The sequence below is a fragment of the Bombus huntii genome, chromosome 2, assembly GCF_024542735.1.
Source record: "Bombus huntii isolate Logan2020A chromosome 2, iyBomHunt1.1, whole genome shotgun sequence".
Classification (NCBI taxonomy): Eukaryota; Metazoa; Arthropoda; class Insecta; order Hymenoptera; family Apidae; genus Bombus; species Bombus huntii.
In genome coordinates, this window is record NC_066239.1 from 8,844,580 (window position 1) to 8,860,590 (window position 16,011).

Sequence of the window (16,011 nt, forward strand, 5' to 3'; positions counted from 1 at the left end):
GCTAATAGTCGAGATTAGAAATCACAAAATGATAGTTGTGTGGAGTTCCATAACTAGTTGTATCGATGACAATATTTATACCTCTAAAGTGGAACCTCTTAGGGTAGGGTAGGGAAATCTGGGTATCGTACGAATTGTTCTGTTTATAGTTTCTTTACGTTTGATTACTGTTCTTTTCTTTTGTTGTATCGGTTATAATTAATAGACGGAAGAATGCTGCTAAATACGCTTATTCCATGAAATATCCATCCCCTACAACGATAATATCGCGACAAATGTAGGCTTGTCTCAAAGGAAACTCGTATTGACAGATTTCCTGGATGTTTAGAGTAACGGTTCGTTCTTCGTTCGAATAGTTTTTCGTATTGCGAATAACAGCCGTTGTCAGAGAAACCGAATATGTAATTTGTTGCACATATGCAATTTTAGTTTTTCAAAGAACTTTTAGTTTTGCTATATGAATATTGACATTGGTTCATAATAATTTCTTATTGTATCTGTCTAATGTCGCACGCTCCAGTTATGTAATGCAACCAATGATTATGATCGTGGGTATACCATGATTTTTGCGGATTTATATTTTTACTGTGATTAAGAATTAAATCACGAATAAAGGTATGTATGATATTCTATATACTATAACGCATATGTTACCTTTTATATTCTACGGGTTTTCCTACTAATACCAAGTTCCTACTAATAATCAAAGCTTGGGTATTATTTAAATAAAATATTTGAGAAATGATTATTTAAATGACATACCATCTTCTCTTTGTCTCCATATTATTTTTTAATAACGTTGCTTTAATTTATTTGACTAACTAAATGTCACAAATTGATCAAAAAGTGAGTTATTAAATTCGTGTCTTTAATTTGTATTTTAAATATTTTTCAAGCTTATTCATTTGTTTTTATTGTTTGATATCAAAAGATGTACGTTTCAGCAACGGATCGTAGCGTGTAGTCGACGAAGTACTAATGTGCATTAAGTTTATTTACAGCGTTTTTACTTTGGTTTACCGCAGCGAGATTTGAATGTTTGGAATTCCAGAACTGTTCTAATATACATAGATATCGTGTGCGTGTGAAAAAGTAAATACTGTTAAGAGGTTACTGTTAAGAAGGTAAAGGCAATATTTTATAATATATGAATTAAATAGTATATATGGTTTTTTATTTTTTAGATGAACGTATGAATTAATGACATTTAATAGTTTATAAATGATTTTTCTTTTTCTTAGATACGCAAAAGAAGTGATTAGTTATTTACGCTATTTGATATTATATGCTATTACGATAGGCACGTTAGTTCTGACTATATGTGGAATTACAATGATTGTGGTAAGTTTGTGTATAACATAGAGAGAGTACAGCTTCCAATTACATACACTCTGTGCTCATGCAAATTTACATGTACGCGTGGCCAGCTGATCTCATGGAGGATATGATACATCATACTAAACTTATAAATCACATTTGGTTAAGCATAGTCTTTTTAATTTTTCCTCTTCATAATTTCTACAGTATAAACATTTCACAAAGTGCACATGATGAAAAATGGTGTGAAAAGTGATTGCAAATGCAAAAGTACCCACTGACTGTATTGATATATCGATATAATCAAAAACCAGTAGTTCTTTCGGTCACCTGTGTATTACAAGAGCTTTCTTTGGGTTATTATTGTTCGGTAAGCCATGTCTATGTTTGAATATCAAATGCGACTAATCGAGGATACCATACGAATAGTAAGTTCATACTAGTTCAGTATCTCTCCAATGTCTTCTCCACCTTAACCGCTTTTCAAGTCGTGGTAGAAGATAAATCGATAGAAATGTGATCTAAATGATATTTCAGTTATGTAATGCATAATTTCTTTGTCATGACTCGTATAGTTGTCACAGTTATCTTATAGCTGTTATAATTATTTCATATATAATATAAAAGTACATACTAGTTATTAAATCTCTAACATACCAGAAAAAATCTTTTAATTTCTATATTAACTTTGCCAACTTCTGTAATTGGATTCGAATAAGCAGGTTTAATGTTCAATTTACCATTTCTTTTGCAAAACGTCGCACAGGGTCGTTTACGTCTCTGGATATCGTAGTCTTCTTCACTACGACTTGTACGAGGTAAGCTGCTGCCTATGTGCCCCACTGCTTAGGCTGATTTCCTTTCGTTCGTGTAAGGAGGTTTGCTCGCGTGCAGGGATATTGTAGCCGATTTTTAATTGTCAATAACTAAAAAACAAAGCCGAAAACACAATTTTTTTTATTCTTGATTTTCATCTTATTTAGACTTCAAGAGTTACCTTTAATTTTCCTGACACCTGTAGCCGAACATTCTGTGTAGGACATGTCTCACAAAGTATTTGTATATTTGTTATTACAATTAAGTATAACAATAGTCTGTAGACTGAATGCATATGGTATAAGCGAAGAGAGGGAGAGTGTGAGAGTTACTTCCATATAAGAAATAAGAGAAAAATGTAAAACCGGAAGTTCGTCCTAAATCGATAAGCGAAGACTATGTATAGTAAATAAAATAAAATACCTAACAATAATTAGAACGCAATGAATATTACGTCAGACTGATTGTTTAAATTGTAAATATGCAGATAAGAAAATAATAATTCTTTATCATATGAAATCATCTTTTCTTATAAATAAACATATGAATATTTCGAAATAAATCCTGTCGGCACTATCAAAATATGGCATATAAATATATTAATATAAATTAATTTTCTCAGTTTTTTTAGTAATATGAAATAACGTCGCTGTGCTCTAACAAATTTATAGATTAAAAGTTCCTTATATGTAATTCGAACTATTTCTACTCGTATTAATGACTGTCTAAATCTACAACATCCTTGAAAATGAAAGAGATAAATGATACACCGACGGAATTTCGATTCTTTTTTTAACGAGCAGATGTTCTTTCGAAGGCGGTTTGCTCGTTGCCATTAAAAGCTTTGCGAATCACGAGAAATGCACCGCGTCCATTCCATTTCAGGGCCAATAGAATCGCAAAACCGCAAACGAAACTCCATCATAATGGGCAAAAAAATACGTTAGGCAACCCGTTCGAAAGGTTACATCGCGAACGGTTAGGCTGACTCGTCTGATCGCCTAAAACAAGAAGAAAAAGGAGAAGAAAAAATAGGTAAACATGGCCGATTGAACGTGATTCAGCGGTTGGCGATGTACGCCCCGAAACCGACCGGTCTCCTTCTTGGTTCCGGGAATCCGTACTCCGCCAATCGGACCTTCAGCACCAGCTCCATTCACGGACAGTGTGTTCATCTGGAACGTGTTGATACAATCTGGAAAATTTACCGGCAATTCTACATCAACCTTGGCGCGTAGTCATCCGTGAGAAGAGGAATTTAAGTGACAATCAGTGGAGAACAGTGTGAGAATTTTTCATGCCAGACGTGTTGTGTGACATGTGATGTTTTATGACAGAGAAACACATGTGACTGGTGGTAATTGAATTCGTTTATTGTTTGGTTATCATCGCTGATATCTAATATTTTTGAGCATTTTTTGTTCATCTACGGATGAATTAATTATACACATTTTATGTTCAATTTTCGTATAAATTAGTCATAAGTGTATGGTGTTATATACATAATTATCCTGTTTGTGTTCGGTGTTACGTTTCATCTTGCTTGTGCGAAGACTTAAACACATGTAATATCTGAATTGTTGTAACGTAAATATAAATATGACCACTTTGAAACAACTATCATAGAGACGTACGTAAACTATACACATGTTTTAATGCTTTCGACTTTACTTACGTCAAATAAAATTATGTATTTCGTCATATTGCGTAATATTCGTAAAAATTTTAAAAGCAAGACAGGCGAAGAAGAGAAAAATCTTTTTCATAATCTACCATTTTAAAATAAACAACACTTGCATATTACCTCAAAATAAACATTATCACACAGTTATTATCAACACAAACGTAGATATTAATAATACTTATATGTACTTGAAATTTTAACAACCCTTTATGTTGAGTTATGTTGGGTAAACCTTATGTTATAAATAACATAAAATACTCCTAATTATCTCAACTTAACTAGTGCATCCCTAACTCATTGCACCAGAACACATTTCTCAAAATCGACAGCTATTGCGAATTGTTAACTAACACTTGGAACATTCGATTCGTTGACCGTATTATTCAAGTGTCTATATCCGGGGAAACGGGAAACGTAGACCATCCGGTTTCTCGTTCGAAACTGATACAACGCAGGGTCAGTGGTGCTGCAAGGATTCATTGGAGAAATCGGCGAGCTCCGATGACGCACGTGGCTCGTTTCAAGGAAACGCATGAATCGACCGATGCGCGAGTCACAACGATTTCAACAGTGACTTACCTGCTGCTTTGCTACACATAAGAGTATTTTTGGATGATTGGAATTCGACGAAAATAATTTGAGAGCAATTCTGAAAAGTAGCATAACTCAAGTTTGATATTATAAAAAGAAAATAAAATCTAATATCAAAAAAAGATAAATGAAATTTTTTTTAAAAAGAATATTTATAGATACGTATTCATGTTCGAGCAAAAATAAACGAATGTGATCAATCTTATTGATCGAGATGTATTACTTATATCTCTTAATCCAAAGTGTCAAGCTAAGAATGACAGATACAAGTTGAAGATTAGATTAAGAGGGCATACTCTAAAGTGTTATCTATGTACATTGTTAAGTACTTCAAAGTACTCCTAAAATATGGAGTGAATCGTAAAAATAAACGATCAGCTTATGTATATACCTACACTCTTACACCTACATATTGCATATGTATTCGATGAATCATGGACAGTTTGTGGAGATCACGAGTCATATAAGCTGGTCGTGGGAAATGAAACTGTATGACAATTTCTCGCGGACGAACCGAAAGATTGTATCAAACAGTCGAATCGAAAGCAGATCAAAAGCGGATCGGCAAGGAAATAATTTTCGTATTATGAAAAACATGCAGAAAGAACACTCGAGGAAGATCAGATATTTTAACATACAAAATACAAATATATAGTTATTAAGAGATCAAACTTTCTTGTTTATTATCGACGAATGTACGAATCTGAAAAAAATGCGTGATTTGACGATATGTTGGCGAGCAAGTTTGAGATTTATGCCATCGGTTAAGAACCAATACGGATGTGGCAGAAAATTAAATGTCGTAAAAGGAGAAACAATCGAAGAAAACGAAATGGAATCAGAGCCCGTGATGGTTCCATCTGGTAATTATTTTTATTTTCAAATGTATTATTCGTTGGAATAGACAAAGAGAGTATTTAGATGATAATTATAGGATTTAAATGATTATTGTTATCTACTATAAAAATACAACATATATTTGAAATCGTTTATCAGATTTTTTTTATCAGATAAGGAAGATATTCTTACTGAAAAAAAAATTAATCGAAAGAATTAATATTATTACGCATTTAGATCCGTCGGAATGGAACTCGAACCACATCGCATCCTGGATTTCATGGTGCAGCCAGGTGTTTTCCATAAAACCACCACCGAGTACGACTAAATTTCCATCAACTGGCAAAGAGCTATTAAAATTATCGTCTGATTATTGGCAAGCTATTCCTGGTGGAAAAATTTTGGCACGACACCTTGGTTACCTTCAATTCCAGGCAACTGGTGTGCAAACGCCGGATTTGTTGCAAGAGGAGAAAATTGATGGTAAGTAACCAGAATCGTAATATACGTAAAGCGTATAAATGTTCCATCTTTTCCACTCATATAACATGCTGTTTTTAAAACAAAGATTTTAACGATTGTAATAAATTTCAATATTCGAGTTATCGATATATGAATCAACAAGTGTTATTATACCGTATCAAGGTAAAAAGAGCATAAGTATTATCTTGATTCATAAAACGAACTATATAATATTATTCTCTATTATTTTTATTTTTAAGTATTTAGCTATAGTACCCTGATAAAGAATTGCTGAAATATTATTTACTGCTATAAAAATATTGTCATACACGTAAGTATTCAAGTATCATCATTATATAAATTGCGAATTTTATAATAGGCTTTCGATATAATACCTGTTACATAATATTTATGCAATTAGTAACATATCCCATTTAGTAAATGATTTATTAGTTGTGCTCATAAGTAGAATATATAAAGCGGTGTTCGATATAAGTTCTTGTGTTTTTTCAAAGTTAGAAATTAACATATCGACGTCATTTATTATAATTCGTAAAAGTCGGTGTAACTGAGCAATACGGATTGAATTCCTGCAGTAAATCCAAATGACGCGCGATTCATGGAGCTTAGGGAAGGTTAATAGGGGTCCAGGTTGGATTGAAAGTGACCGGAAGAGGCTAACCGTTCCCTAGGGTAGGTCCTAGTCCACTGGCGAACACTTCAACCTTATCTTAGGTTTTAACGAGGGCGCGATCTATTAGAGATAAGAAAGGTCCGGCAGAAAAATAAATATCGTAGACGATAATAGTCTCGTTGCTCCCTTCGTTTATTTTTATCCACCACGGACTTCCGACTTAACGAAAACTAGATTTTGATCATTTGTATTATCAATTCTTTATTTTACCTTGATCACGAACAATATATTTAATTTTGTTTTTTGCGTAATTCTATCAAATCGAAAATAAGAAATTCAAATACCAAATAATCGAAGCGCAATTAAATTTTGTACGTATAGCTAATTTCGATCTTAAAAAAATCAAGCTTCGATCGTTAAGCTTGGAAACGAACTTTAAAAATATAAAAAAGGAAAGAAAAGATGAGAAGCATAAAGACACTTGAAAACGTGGAAGCAGATCTGACAACAAAAAATTCTTACCTCGAAATTCATTTCACAGTGTCAATCAATCAAATTCATTCAAACTTCGTAACTAGTTTCAAAGCTATAAAATCCAAATTCCATCAACCACGAAAATACAAAAATACGTTCATACAAATAATAAATTCAACTTCGTTGCCTCTGTAATTTTATCGCGCCGACCATATCATCAATTCAATCAGATTTCACAGTCCTAAACGCGAAAGATTCAATTGCAGCACACGAACTTGGGAAACACCAGAGAAAGAATAAAAAGGAATAAACACACATGAAAACGTGGAGACAGAACTCGGGACAAAAAGTACTTACCTCTCTGACTTTGCTCGAAGCGTGCGAAAGTTATTCGCGTTAAAGCGTTTTGCGCGCGCGAGCAAGGAGCTGTAACTAGAGGTGATACGGAGTTGGTGTAAGAGAAAAAGAGCGATCCGCCTTTTGGTCGACGACGGATGAAAAGCGAGAAGAGGCAAGAGTCTTGGCAGTGTAAGCCTCCGAGATATATCGTCCGTTTGAATAACGTTGTAGGTGCTCTTGGGGCATACTCCGCGCCCGGCAGCGGCCGTTTATTAAACGAATCAGTGTTATCGTGGTGAGAGAGCTCTCATGAATAAACCATCGAGTGTTTAGGGCGGCGGGAAGGTGGTGGCACCGCCACCCTGGGGTTACGGCCTCGCAGTAACCGCTGCCACCCTTCTCCTTTGCCATCTACACTGTCTAGGGAGGGGAGAGCAAACTCTAACGGTGCTAGGGATGGTAAGCTCGCCACGGGGTGCGGCTATATTGTTTTCTTGATGAGCGCGAAACATCCCCCGAATCTCCCAGCGTATACGGGATAATTTCAGGCGTCATCGTCGTGCGCCGCGAAACTGAAAACGCCTTGAAACCTGCGTCAAGCGAAATCATCACCTTCCATATTGTACATCATTAGGTATATATGTGTATATATATACATATATTCTGTTATTCATTTCTTTTTCTGGAAAGGTTACTGGGTTATCTGAAAAGGTGAAGAGAATCATTTATACGGTATATATTTGCGGTAATCGATCGAAAATGATCTTTATTTGAATAAGATTTAAAATGTTTGCTTACAAAGAATAACGTGGTCTGGACTTCTTTTTTCGGTCTATAAAATTCTTCCATAAATTTTTGGAAACTGATTGGAAGTTATTTGAAACGACGTTTTAAACAACGCTTTTGGAATTCTGAATTTGTATTGTATGGTATAGGTAACATTTATGCTTGGAGAAAATATAAATTAATAGGCTTATATAATTTTGGAAACCAGATTTCGCGCATACTTCTGAATTTACATTGCGAAAGCTGTCGGTGGTTTCAATTATTCATTTCGTTGTACGATAGATACAGGTATGTTATTTCCTTTTTTTATAATTTTGTTCAAGTGACACAGGTTTCGTAAAATTACATTTGATAAAGACAAGAAAAAAGAGAAAGGAAGGAAAGGATATCGAACAGTCAATCAAACTCCGAATAAGTAATAAATTCATGAAAAAGTCAGTTACAACTGTCGGAAAAGAACGAAAGTAGGCAATTATTTGAATCAAAAAATTTTTACAAATTTTTCTCTCTTTTTTTTTTAAAGAATTAGATTAAAGATGTATCCAAAAATGTAAGTATCTATCGATACAAAGATATAATCAGAAAAAATTTGAAAATGTCAAATTCTTTAAATTTGAACTCGATTATTAATTTTAATAGCTGTATCTTTAGGATAATGAGAAAGTGGTTGGAGTCAGTATTGTACAGACGTGTAAAAGCATTCCGTTCACGGGAGTCAGAGTGGGGGCGATAAGGGCTGAAATCACCGGGGGCAAAGGTCGCTCAGTTACTCTCTGTCCTCCGTCTGGTGCGTTTTATTCTGTGCGAATTCGCGCTTTATCGTTATCGCGGATCAAAATTTCGTACGATACGTCCATATATGTACACAAATTTGTGCGTATAAAGAAACGTCAACGAATACGTCACGTGGTTTATTTTTTATTATATTATTTTTATTATTTTCAATTAGGACTGTCTTTACTCCGTAAATATTTAAAATCGTACTCATTATCGCGGGAAAACTTTAAATTATCACTGATCCTTTAAATACACAATATTGTGATGTAGTGTATAGATACATAATAGGTACCGTTTTTTTCAATTTTAATGGAACGTTAAAGAAGTTAAAAGTGGTTAGATAAAATAACAAAAAAAGAAGAAAAATGATTCGGATCCAGGGAAATCGAATATTTATATTCTTTTTGATTCATGCGATACGTTTGTGAGTCAGATGTTATGGTATTTTAATTTAAAAATGGAACTTTCTTTCGCATAGATCACGTATCGTTATAATAAAATTTGTTATTAGAACAATCGTTTATGCTCATCGATCTCCAAATTTATGGCAGATTATCTTGAAAATAAATGTTAAATCTGAGTTAATATCGAAATAATTGGAAAATTAAATAACAAGGAAAGATGATTTTCGTATTACGTACCGCTGTAATGAGATTGATAACGTGCCAGCCGATCACCGTTGCTCACGCGGTGAAGGATTAGACGACATAGTTCGACGCGTAATGTGGAGGATTCAAACACATCCGTTGCATCTTCAGCAGGACACCAGATTCCATCCTTCGGCAGCTGCCATTCTTTACAACGGTATCTGTTACTATATAGCGTTAACTTTCTCGCGAATTAAAATTTTACGAAAATACTTTTTTCACATTCATAAAACTTTGTAGAGGAAGAGTTCACGAGAGAAAATTTAAGTTACTCTATTGAGTTAATCTATCAAATTCTGTTTTGTGTGCTAATATTATAACAATTTACTTCATGTAAGTAATTTTTATAGATGTTTTCGTGGCGATTGAAATTAAATTGAAATAGGGTAAGGGGCGAAAATTTTGTTCGCGTGCCTAATTTCGTCCCCTGATCGATCCTTGTTGTTAGGTGTTCCAGCTTGTAAATCGCTTGGAATAGAAAATAAAAATGCCGCTGCTTAAGTCACGGAAAAACAAAGGAATTCGTCGTTTCAGAGTCTGCTGTAACGCTTTTTCTTTTCGCGACTAGTGCACTATATTATTTCTTAATATTTCAAGTCGTATTCCAACATTCAAAGTATGTAACTCTAGTATTTATTTTTGGCAGTGTGTAGTATAGTAGTATTTTTATATTCCGAACTGGCGATTTCGTTCTATCACGTATCGATTAGAACTGACAATTATATTAAAAAATGGCTTTGTGTCTAATTTCATTGCTCTGCAGAGATACCTCAGGACGACATTATGAACGCGTGTTTCAGGAAGAATTTTGAAGTAGAGTCACCAAGCGAAAGCGAGGAAAATGAAAATGTGGTCTGTTTTATATGTGATAATCAATTTTCGAACAATATGAGGGCAGAAATGTGGGTTAGATGCACCGGGTGCTTCGAACGGTGCTACAAGCTATGCACATTTTATAATCTTTGTATAGATCCATCATTTGTCTCATATATATACAGGGTGTCCCTAATATTGATGGTAGAACCTGAAGGAGGTGATCGTACATGAGGAAATAAGTCGAAGATATGGAACGAATTTGTTTCATTCGAGGCTTTGTTTTTGAGAAAATCCGCTTTGAATTTCCTCTAGAGCACGCATGCACTTGACTATGTCGTGGTTTTAATGATATAAACATTTTTTTGCTAAAAGTAAGAGAGCGAGATTAAGAACATTTTTCTTAACAACTGGAAAATGCATACCGTTACATATATATTTTTTACTTTGTTCGTATGAACTTTTATGAAACATTGATTACGGATCTTCGTCACTAAGTTTCCAAGGTAATTATACAAATTTTCTCGGATTAAAAGAATTGATTTAGTTGTGGATAACTGCCAAAAATGTTTTCGAGGGAGAAAATTTAGGCACCTGAACGCAACGTGATTTTTTAAGACACAAGATAGTAATTTTTTCAAATTACATTATTAAAACAAAAATTCTGACGGTAACAGATACAACACAATAAGATTGATAATAAAACGAAGAACGAAAATAAAACTTTATAAACATACTTGATAAATTACAACTCATTTGATTGCACCGTATAACATAAAATTGTGAAAAAGAAGTTTACATCCTATAATCCGTAACTTATCACCTCACTAATATCATTAATTGATAAATTTTTTCTTAAGATGATCCTGATGCCGTCAAATCCCTTTAACCCTCCGTAGCTACCAAGATTCCTTCTTTTTCGTGCACTACAATTTCAAATCCCAACTTCGGTTAGATTCACAAAGAAAAGCACTGTTGAAACAAACATGAAATAAATTAAATACATAAAAGAAGAGAGGAGAGATAACAGGCAGTGGATGATCGCAACCATCGCTATACTCTCAAGGTTTCGACGAATCGACCTCGAGGAAATCACGGCCTGTTGGTGCATGCGTGTTTCTGCTTCTTGCCCGCAGAGAGGTTCAGCCTCCTCCAACGAACTTGCTCCCTGATTGGATCGACAGCTGGAGCTGTGGGTTCCGGGGCGGTCGGAGGCGGACAGGTTCAACTCTGGCAATTCCTGCTGGAGCTGCTCTCGGATTCGTCCAATTCATCCTGTATCGCGTGGGAGGGTTCGAACGGCGAGTTCAAACTTACCGATCCGGACGAAGTCGCGCGTCGATGGGGCGAACGGAAGAGCAAACCGAACATGAACTACGACAAATTATCGCGAGCACTCAGGTAAACAGAAATCTGAAGTTTCACTTACCTTCGTGACTTTCTTAAATCAAATGGAAATTTTATTCACGAGTTTTCTGATTTCTTATTTTTTTTTGTTACAAGTATGTTCATATGTATGTTTGAAGTGTATTAAATGTTTATATAAGTACTTACTACGGTGTAGATATTAATACTTTACCTATCGCTTACCATTGAAGTTGCCATTTACTAACGATCAACTTAGTTGGGCATGGACACGTCGCTAGTACCGGCCAGGCCTTAGCTTTCGCGAAGCATATACGTGCCTATTTGTAAAACTCTATAACATTAAAATCAAAGCGTGAGGGATTACTCGTTATGTCATTCTAATTTCTTTTGTTTCAAAGCAGTGTAATTTTATTATCGTTTATAATTGTCACGATAGCATTATTATATTTATCTTATGTAATATAACTATTTATAAACTAATATATGTATAATACTTTCAAATAACTACGCCACAATCTGACAGATTATCTAAGCAAAACTCTTCATCTTCATTTATCTTGAACCATGGTAAACGATAAAAATTTTTTAAATTTGCAAGGATATGAACGAGTTATTATACAGTTACTAACAAGCGAATATAAAATATAAAAGCTTCCAGTCGGTAAGTGTTGGCATCGGAAAACCGATGAATAGGTTATCGGCCGATAAGCGTTAGCATCGAAAAGCCTATTAGTAGGCTTCCGGTAGATAAAGTATTAAATATGTTTACATTTACGCAGTAGATATGAAAAGCTGCCTATACATTTAGCGGAGCAAGATAGCTACTCCATTTGCTTTCCATTACTTCATCTTTAATATTTTTTATTTTACTTTTAGAGTTATAATCCGTTATAGTTAGAGTTATAAGCCGTTAACCAATAAATCATGTAGTAATGATGTTAATACTAACACCCTATTCTATTTACATAGCTCGTATCTCGCTTATTGTTGGTCAACCTACAATACCTACAGCAATCTACATATATAATTTGAAATATGATAGGTACTTAAATTCGTTCAATGAAAAGAATTCGTGTGTCCTACCTTCCCTATTGAAGGGAAGGTGTGTCCCATGATTACATGAAAAAGAATTAACTTACCTTACAGTTTTTATCGCTATTACTATTATTCACTATTACCTATCTATATGATTCGTTATTTTATTACTGTATTATATTTCAAAAGTATTTGATTCGCAGATATTACTACGACAAAAATATCATGACGAAAGTGCACGGGAAACGATACGCGTACAAGTTCGACTTCCATGGATTGATGATGGCTTGTCAGACTCAAGCTGGTGTCACGTTGGAGGCATCTCAATCGAGTCGAGGTACAGGCGCGAATTGTCATCCTCATCATACGCATCATACTCATCATCTGTATCCGACAGGACCATCGAGTTCGCAACATCCATCGGCACCTCCACCACCTCCTCCACCACCGCCTCCACCACCACCGCCACCTCCGCCACATTATTGTTGGCCTTACCACAGATACTCTCCACCAACGTAGCATAAAGAATTCATTGTTTTTCATTTGTGACAACGTGAACAATTTTTTGTTAAGTTAGATCATGCGTAGGATATGCAATAGGCATACCAGTGCATAAAAGCAATTGTAAATTATACTGCTATTTTAAAGATTTTAAAGAAATAGATAATTTCCAACGTAATTTGGAAAGGTTATATAAACTTTTTGTTAAGCATTCAACGATAATTAATTATTAATAGATCTATTATACGCGTGTAATTAATGGTTCTTTTTAAGTGTAATATATAAGATAAATGTTAACTATAAAATAAGTATGTACAACAGATAAATTAAGTATCAAACTATTGTAGGTATAGTTGTTGGTAGAGAAGAATAAAATTACTGTATATATAAATATATTAAGATATTTAGATAAGTATACATAAAGCAATAGTGATGTCTCTGCTGAAGTTTTGGATAGGAATTGTATTTATATGCACTTCTTTAATGTTGGAATGTACAGTTTATAAGCATAATTTTTTATTTAATGAATGTTAAGATGCTTAACGGTTAGCTTAGGAAAATAAAGCCCTACAAAACTAAACATTTTAATTGTTCATTCTTTTCTATAATCCATCTCATTTTTTTAAAAAATGCATTCAAGTTTCATTCTATATTATAGGTGAGATATAGGACGGCATCTACAATAAAATAAATGAAACCTTTAATGGAACGTGAATTGCCGACACAAAGAGGAAATGACAGTGCCCACGCAGTCATGGTTTTGGTTGTTCCCGGACTAGTGCTACACCATGCGGAGAAGTACTGAAGGGAACAAACGTTAGCATATACAAGAATTTATAAAATTGGGGATATACCCTGTGTGGTTGCTATTTAGTATATACAAGAACCTATGTGTTCGCGCGGAGTCGCGTTCGTGATAGATCACGTCAATGGAAGTCGTAAATTCCCGTTACGATTAGATCATCGATGCCACGAACTTATCGATCCCCTATTTCATTTAGGATAATAAAGATGATTGAACTGATTAAAACACTGGATTAACAGGTTACAATATATACTTTATTCCAATAACTTTGTAGATATAGACAGACAATATATTTAATAACGATTAAGAGCCCTAACAATAAAGTACAAATCCTTAGTTTTATGACAGTTCCCTAAGATTATTGCGGTCCGGAAGGATGGAGTTTAGTTGCACACTAGTATAGATAAGAACCTACTGAGTTCCACGCTACAAGACCCTATTTAATTATACGATTCTACGGAAAAGTTTATATCTATTTTTCTGTCTGACATAAAAAATTACAATTAATTTCATTATTGCACGATTTTGTCATTCTCATACTTATCTACAACTAGAACCATAAGTATGAACATTTATTTTCTCTCCAACCGAAAGTGCAAAATGACGAATTATGAACTTTTGGAAACATTCTATAGATGTCACTTATATTTCCTTCTCAGCCAATCAGAGCTAACGTAGACGTAACCTGAATATAACGTACTCAAACTCCATTTCTCTTTCTTCGTAAGAAAAGGTAGGTTGAAGCACGCTGGAAGGCGATGACTTAGAAATCAATTTATTATAATACCATCAACATAATTTTTACGTGGAAATATCTTAAAACGTGAAGCTAGAATCAGAATCATTAATTTGATTTTATTATTTCAGCTCCTTAGTCCTTGAAAAATATGTCAGACGTTGAGAAGTAAGTGTTTTGTATATTTGTTACAAAGATATTGATATGAAGGTTTTTTTTTATTTAAAACCTTAATTTAAAATTGTAAAAGTATCAAGTTACGATAGTAAACATTTATTACCCTTATTTCATAAACTTTTTTTGAATATTGATGTTTATTGAAATTAATTGTTTGCATAAAGTTATCATATAACCACAAAATCCTATGTCAAAAATTTTGTGTGGAGAGTTAAGTAAATAGACTGTAATTATATTTTTGTTCTTAGTGACGATGTACCTTCTGCAATGGCAGCAGGAGGTGCAATGGATATAAACACAGCCCTTCAAGAAGTTCTTAAAAATGCACTTATTCATGATGGTGTCGTACATGGTCTCCATGAAGCTGCCAAAGCACTAGACAAGTGAGTTTATTGAATGATTTACTTAAATAAGTTATATATATTTTCGTGAAATAACAAATTTGCAAACCTTTATATATCATTATATGACTATATATTAGGATCCTTCTACTGAGAAGCAATCCATTACAAAATTTAATAATGCTGTCTATAACCCTATTTGATATATTAAAAAATTACTCTATTCTATAGCCTGTGTAATATTAAAATTATATTTGTTTACATTTCCTTTATTATATTCTAGGAGGCAAGCTATGCTTTGCATATTAGCAGAAAATTGTGACGAACCTATGTATAAGAAACTAGTACAAGCATTGTGCAATGAACATCAGATTCCCTTTATCAGGGTAGACAATAATAAGAAACTAGGTGAATGGGCTGGTTTATGTAAAATTGACTGCGCTGGTAAAGCCCGAAAAGTTGTTGGGTGCTCCTGTGTTGTCGTAAAGGTATAAATTGTACTATATATAAAAATATAACTACCTTTTTAATATTAAATGCAATTTGCAAATTTAATGGTACTATGTGATGAGAGCAAAGGCTCCCTCTACTGAGAGAACCCATTTAATTAACAAATTATGATGTAATAATGCCTAATAATTGCCTGATTTTAATAATGTAATATTAGTAACTTAATTGTTTTTTAAAAATTTTTTCTATTAAATGATTCTTTTTTACTTTTAGGACTTTGGAGAAGACACTCCTGCAAAAGATGTGGTAATGGAATATGTGAAACAAAGCTCTGTACATTAAGATCTTTTAATTAAATATTTAATATAAGTTCGTACGTATTATTTATTTAATCCTAAGTATTTCTAATATTCGTATAATA

At 33.8% G+C, this 16,011-nt stretch overlaps 2 protein-coding genes across 2 annotated transcripts; both read left to right on the forward strand.

Annotated features, from left to right (window-relative positions):
- The first annotated feature begins 5,120 nt into the window (after positions 1–5,120).
- Positions 5,121–14,383, forward strand: LOC126878202 (DNA-binding protein D-ETS-6-like). Its single transcript, XM_050640761.1, has 4 exons — positions 5,121–5,271; positions 5,483–5,728; positions 11,314–11,578; positions 12,784–14,383. The coding sequence occupies exons 1-4, from the start codon at positions 5,121–5,123 to the stop codon at positions 13,097–13,099; spliced, it is 978 nt and encodes a 325-aa protein (XP_050496718.1). The 3' UTR covers positions 13,100–14,383.
- Positions 14,384–14,519: 136 nt separating this feature from the next.
- Positions 14,520–15,962, forward strand: LOC126875501 (40S ribosomal protein S12). Its single transcript, XM_050638467.1, has 5 exons — positions 14,520–14,619; positions 14,754–14,790; positions 15,048–15,182; positions 15,424–15,628; positions 15,864–15,962. The coding sequence occupies exons 2-5, from the start codon at positions 14,774–14,776 to the stop codon at positions 15,930–15,932; spliced, it is 426 nt and encodes a 141-aa protein (XP_050494424.1). The 5' UTR covers positions 14,520–14,619; positions 14,754–14,773; the 3' UTR covers positions 15,933–15,962.
- The last annotated feature ends 49 nt before the right edge of the window (positions 15,963–16,011 follow it).

What these genes read in the sequence shown, in the direction of transcription:
- LOC126878202 (XM_050640761.1), top strand. Translation starts at nt 5,121, where the DNA reads ATGCGTGATTTGACGATATGTTGGCGAGCAAGTTTGAGATTTATGCCA. An exon ending in GCCCGTGATGGTTCCATCTG is followed by an intron (nt 5,272 to 5,482) that starts GTAATTATTTTT and finishes TTACGCATTTAG; the next exon opens with ATCCGTCGGAATGGAACTCG. An exon ending in GCAAGAGGAGAAAATTGATG is followed by an intron (nt 5,729 to 11,313) that starts GTAAGTAACCAG and finishes TCTTGCCCGCAG; the next exon opens with AGAGGTTCAGCCTCCTCCAA.
- LOC126875501 (XM_050638467.1), top strand. An exon ending in GCTGCCAAAGCACTAGACAA is followed by an intron (nt 15,183 to 15,423) that starts GTGAGTTTATTG and finishes ATTATATTCTAG; the next exon opens with GAGGCAAGCTATGCTTTGCA. An exon ending in GCTCCTGTGTTGTCGTAAAG is followed by an intron (nt 15,629 to 15,863) that starts GTATAAATTGTA and finishes TTTTACTTTTAG; the next exon opens with GACTTTGGAGAAGACACTCC.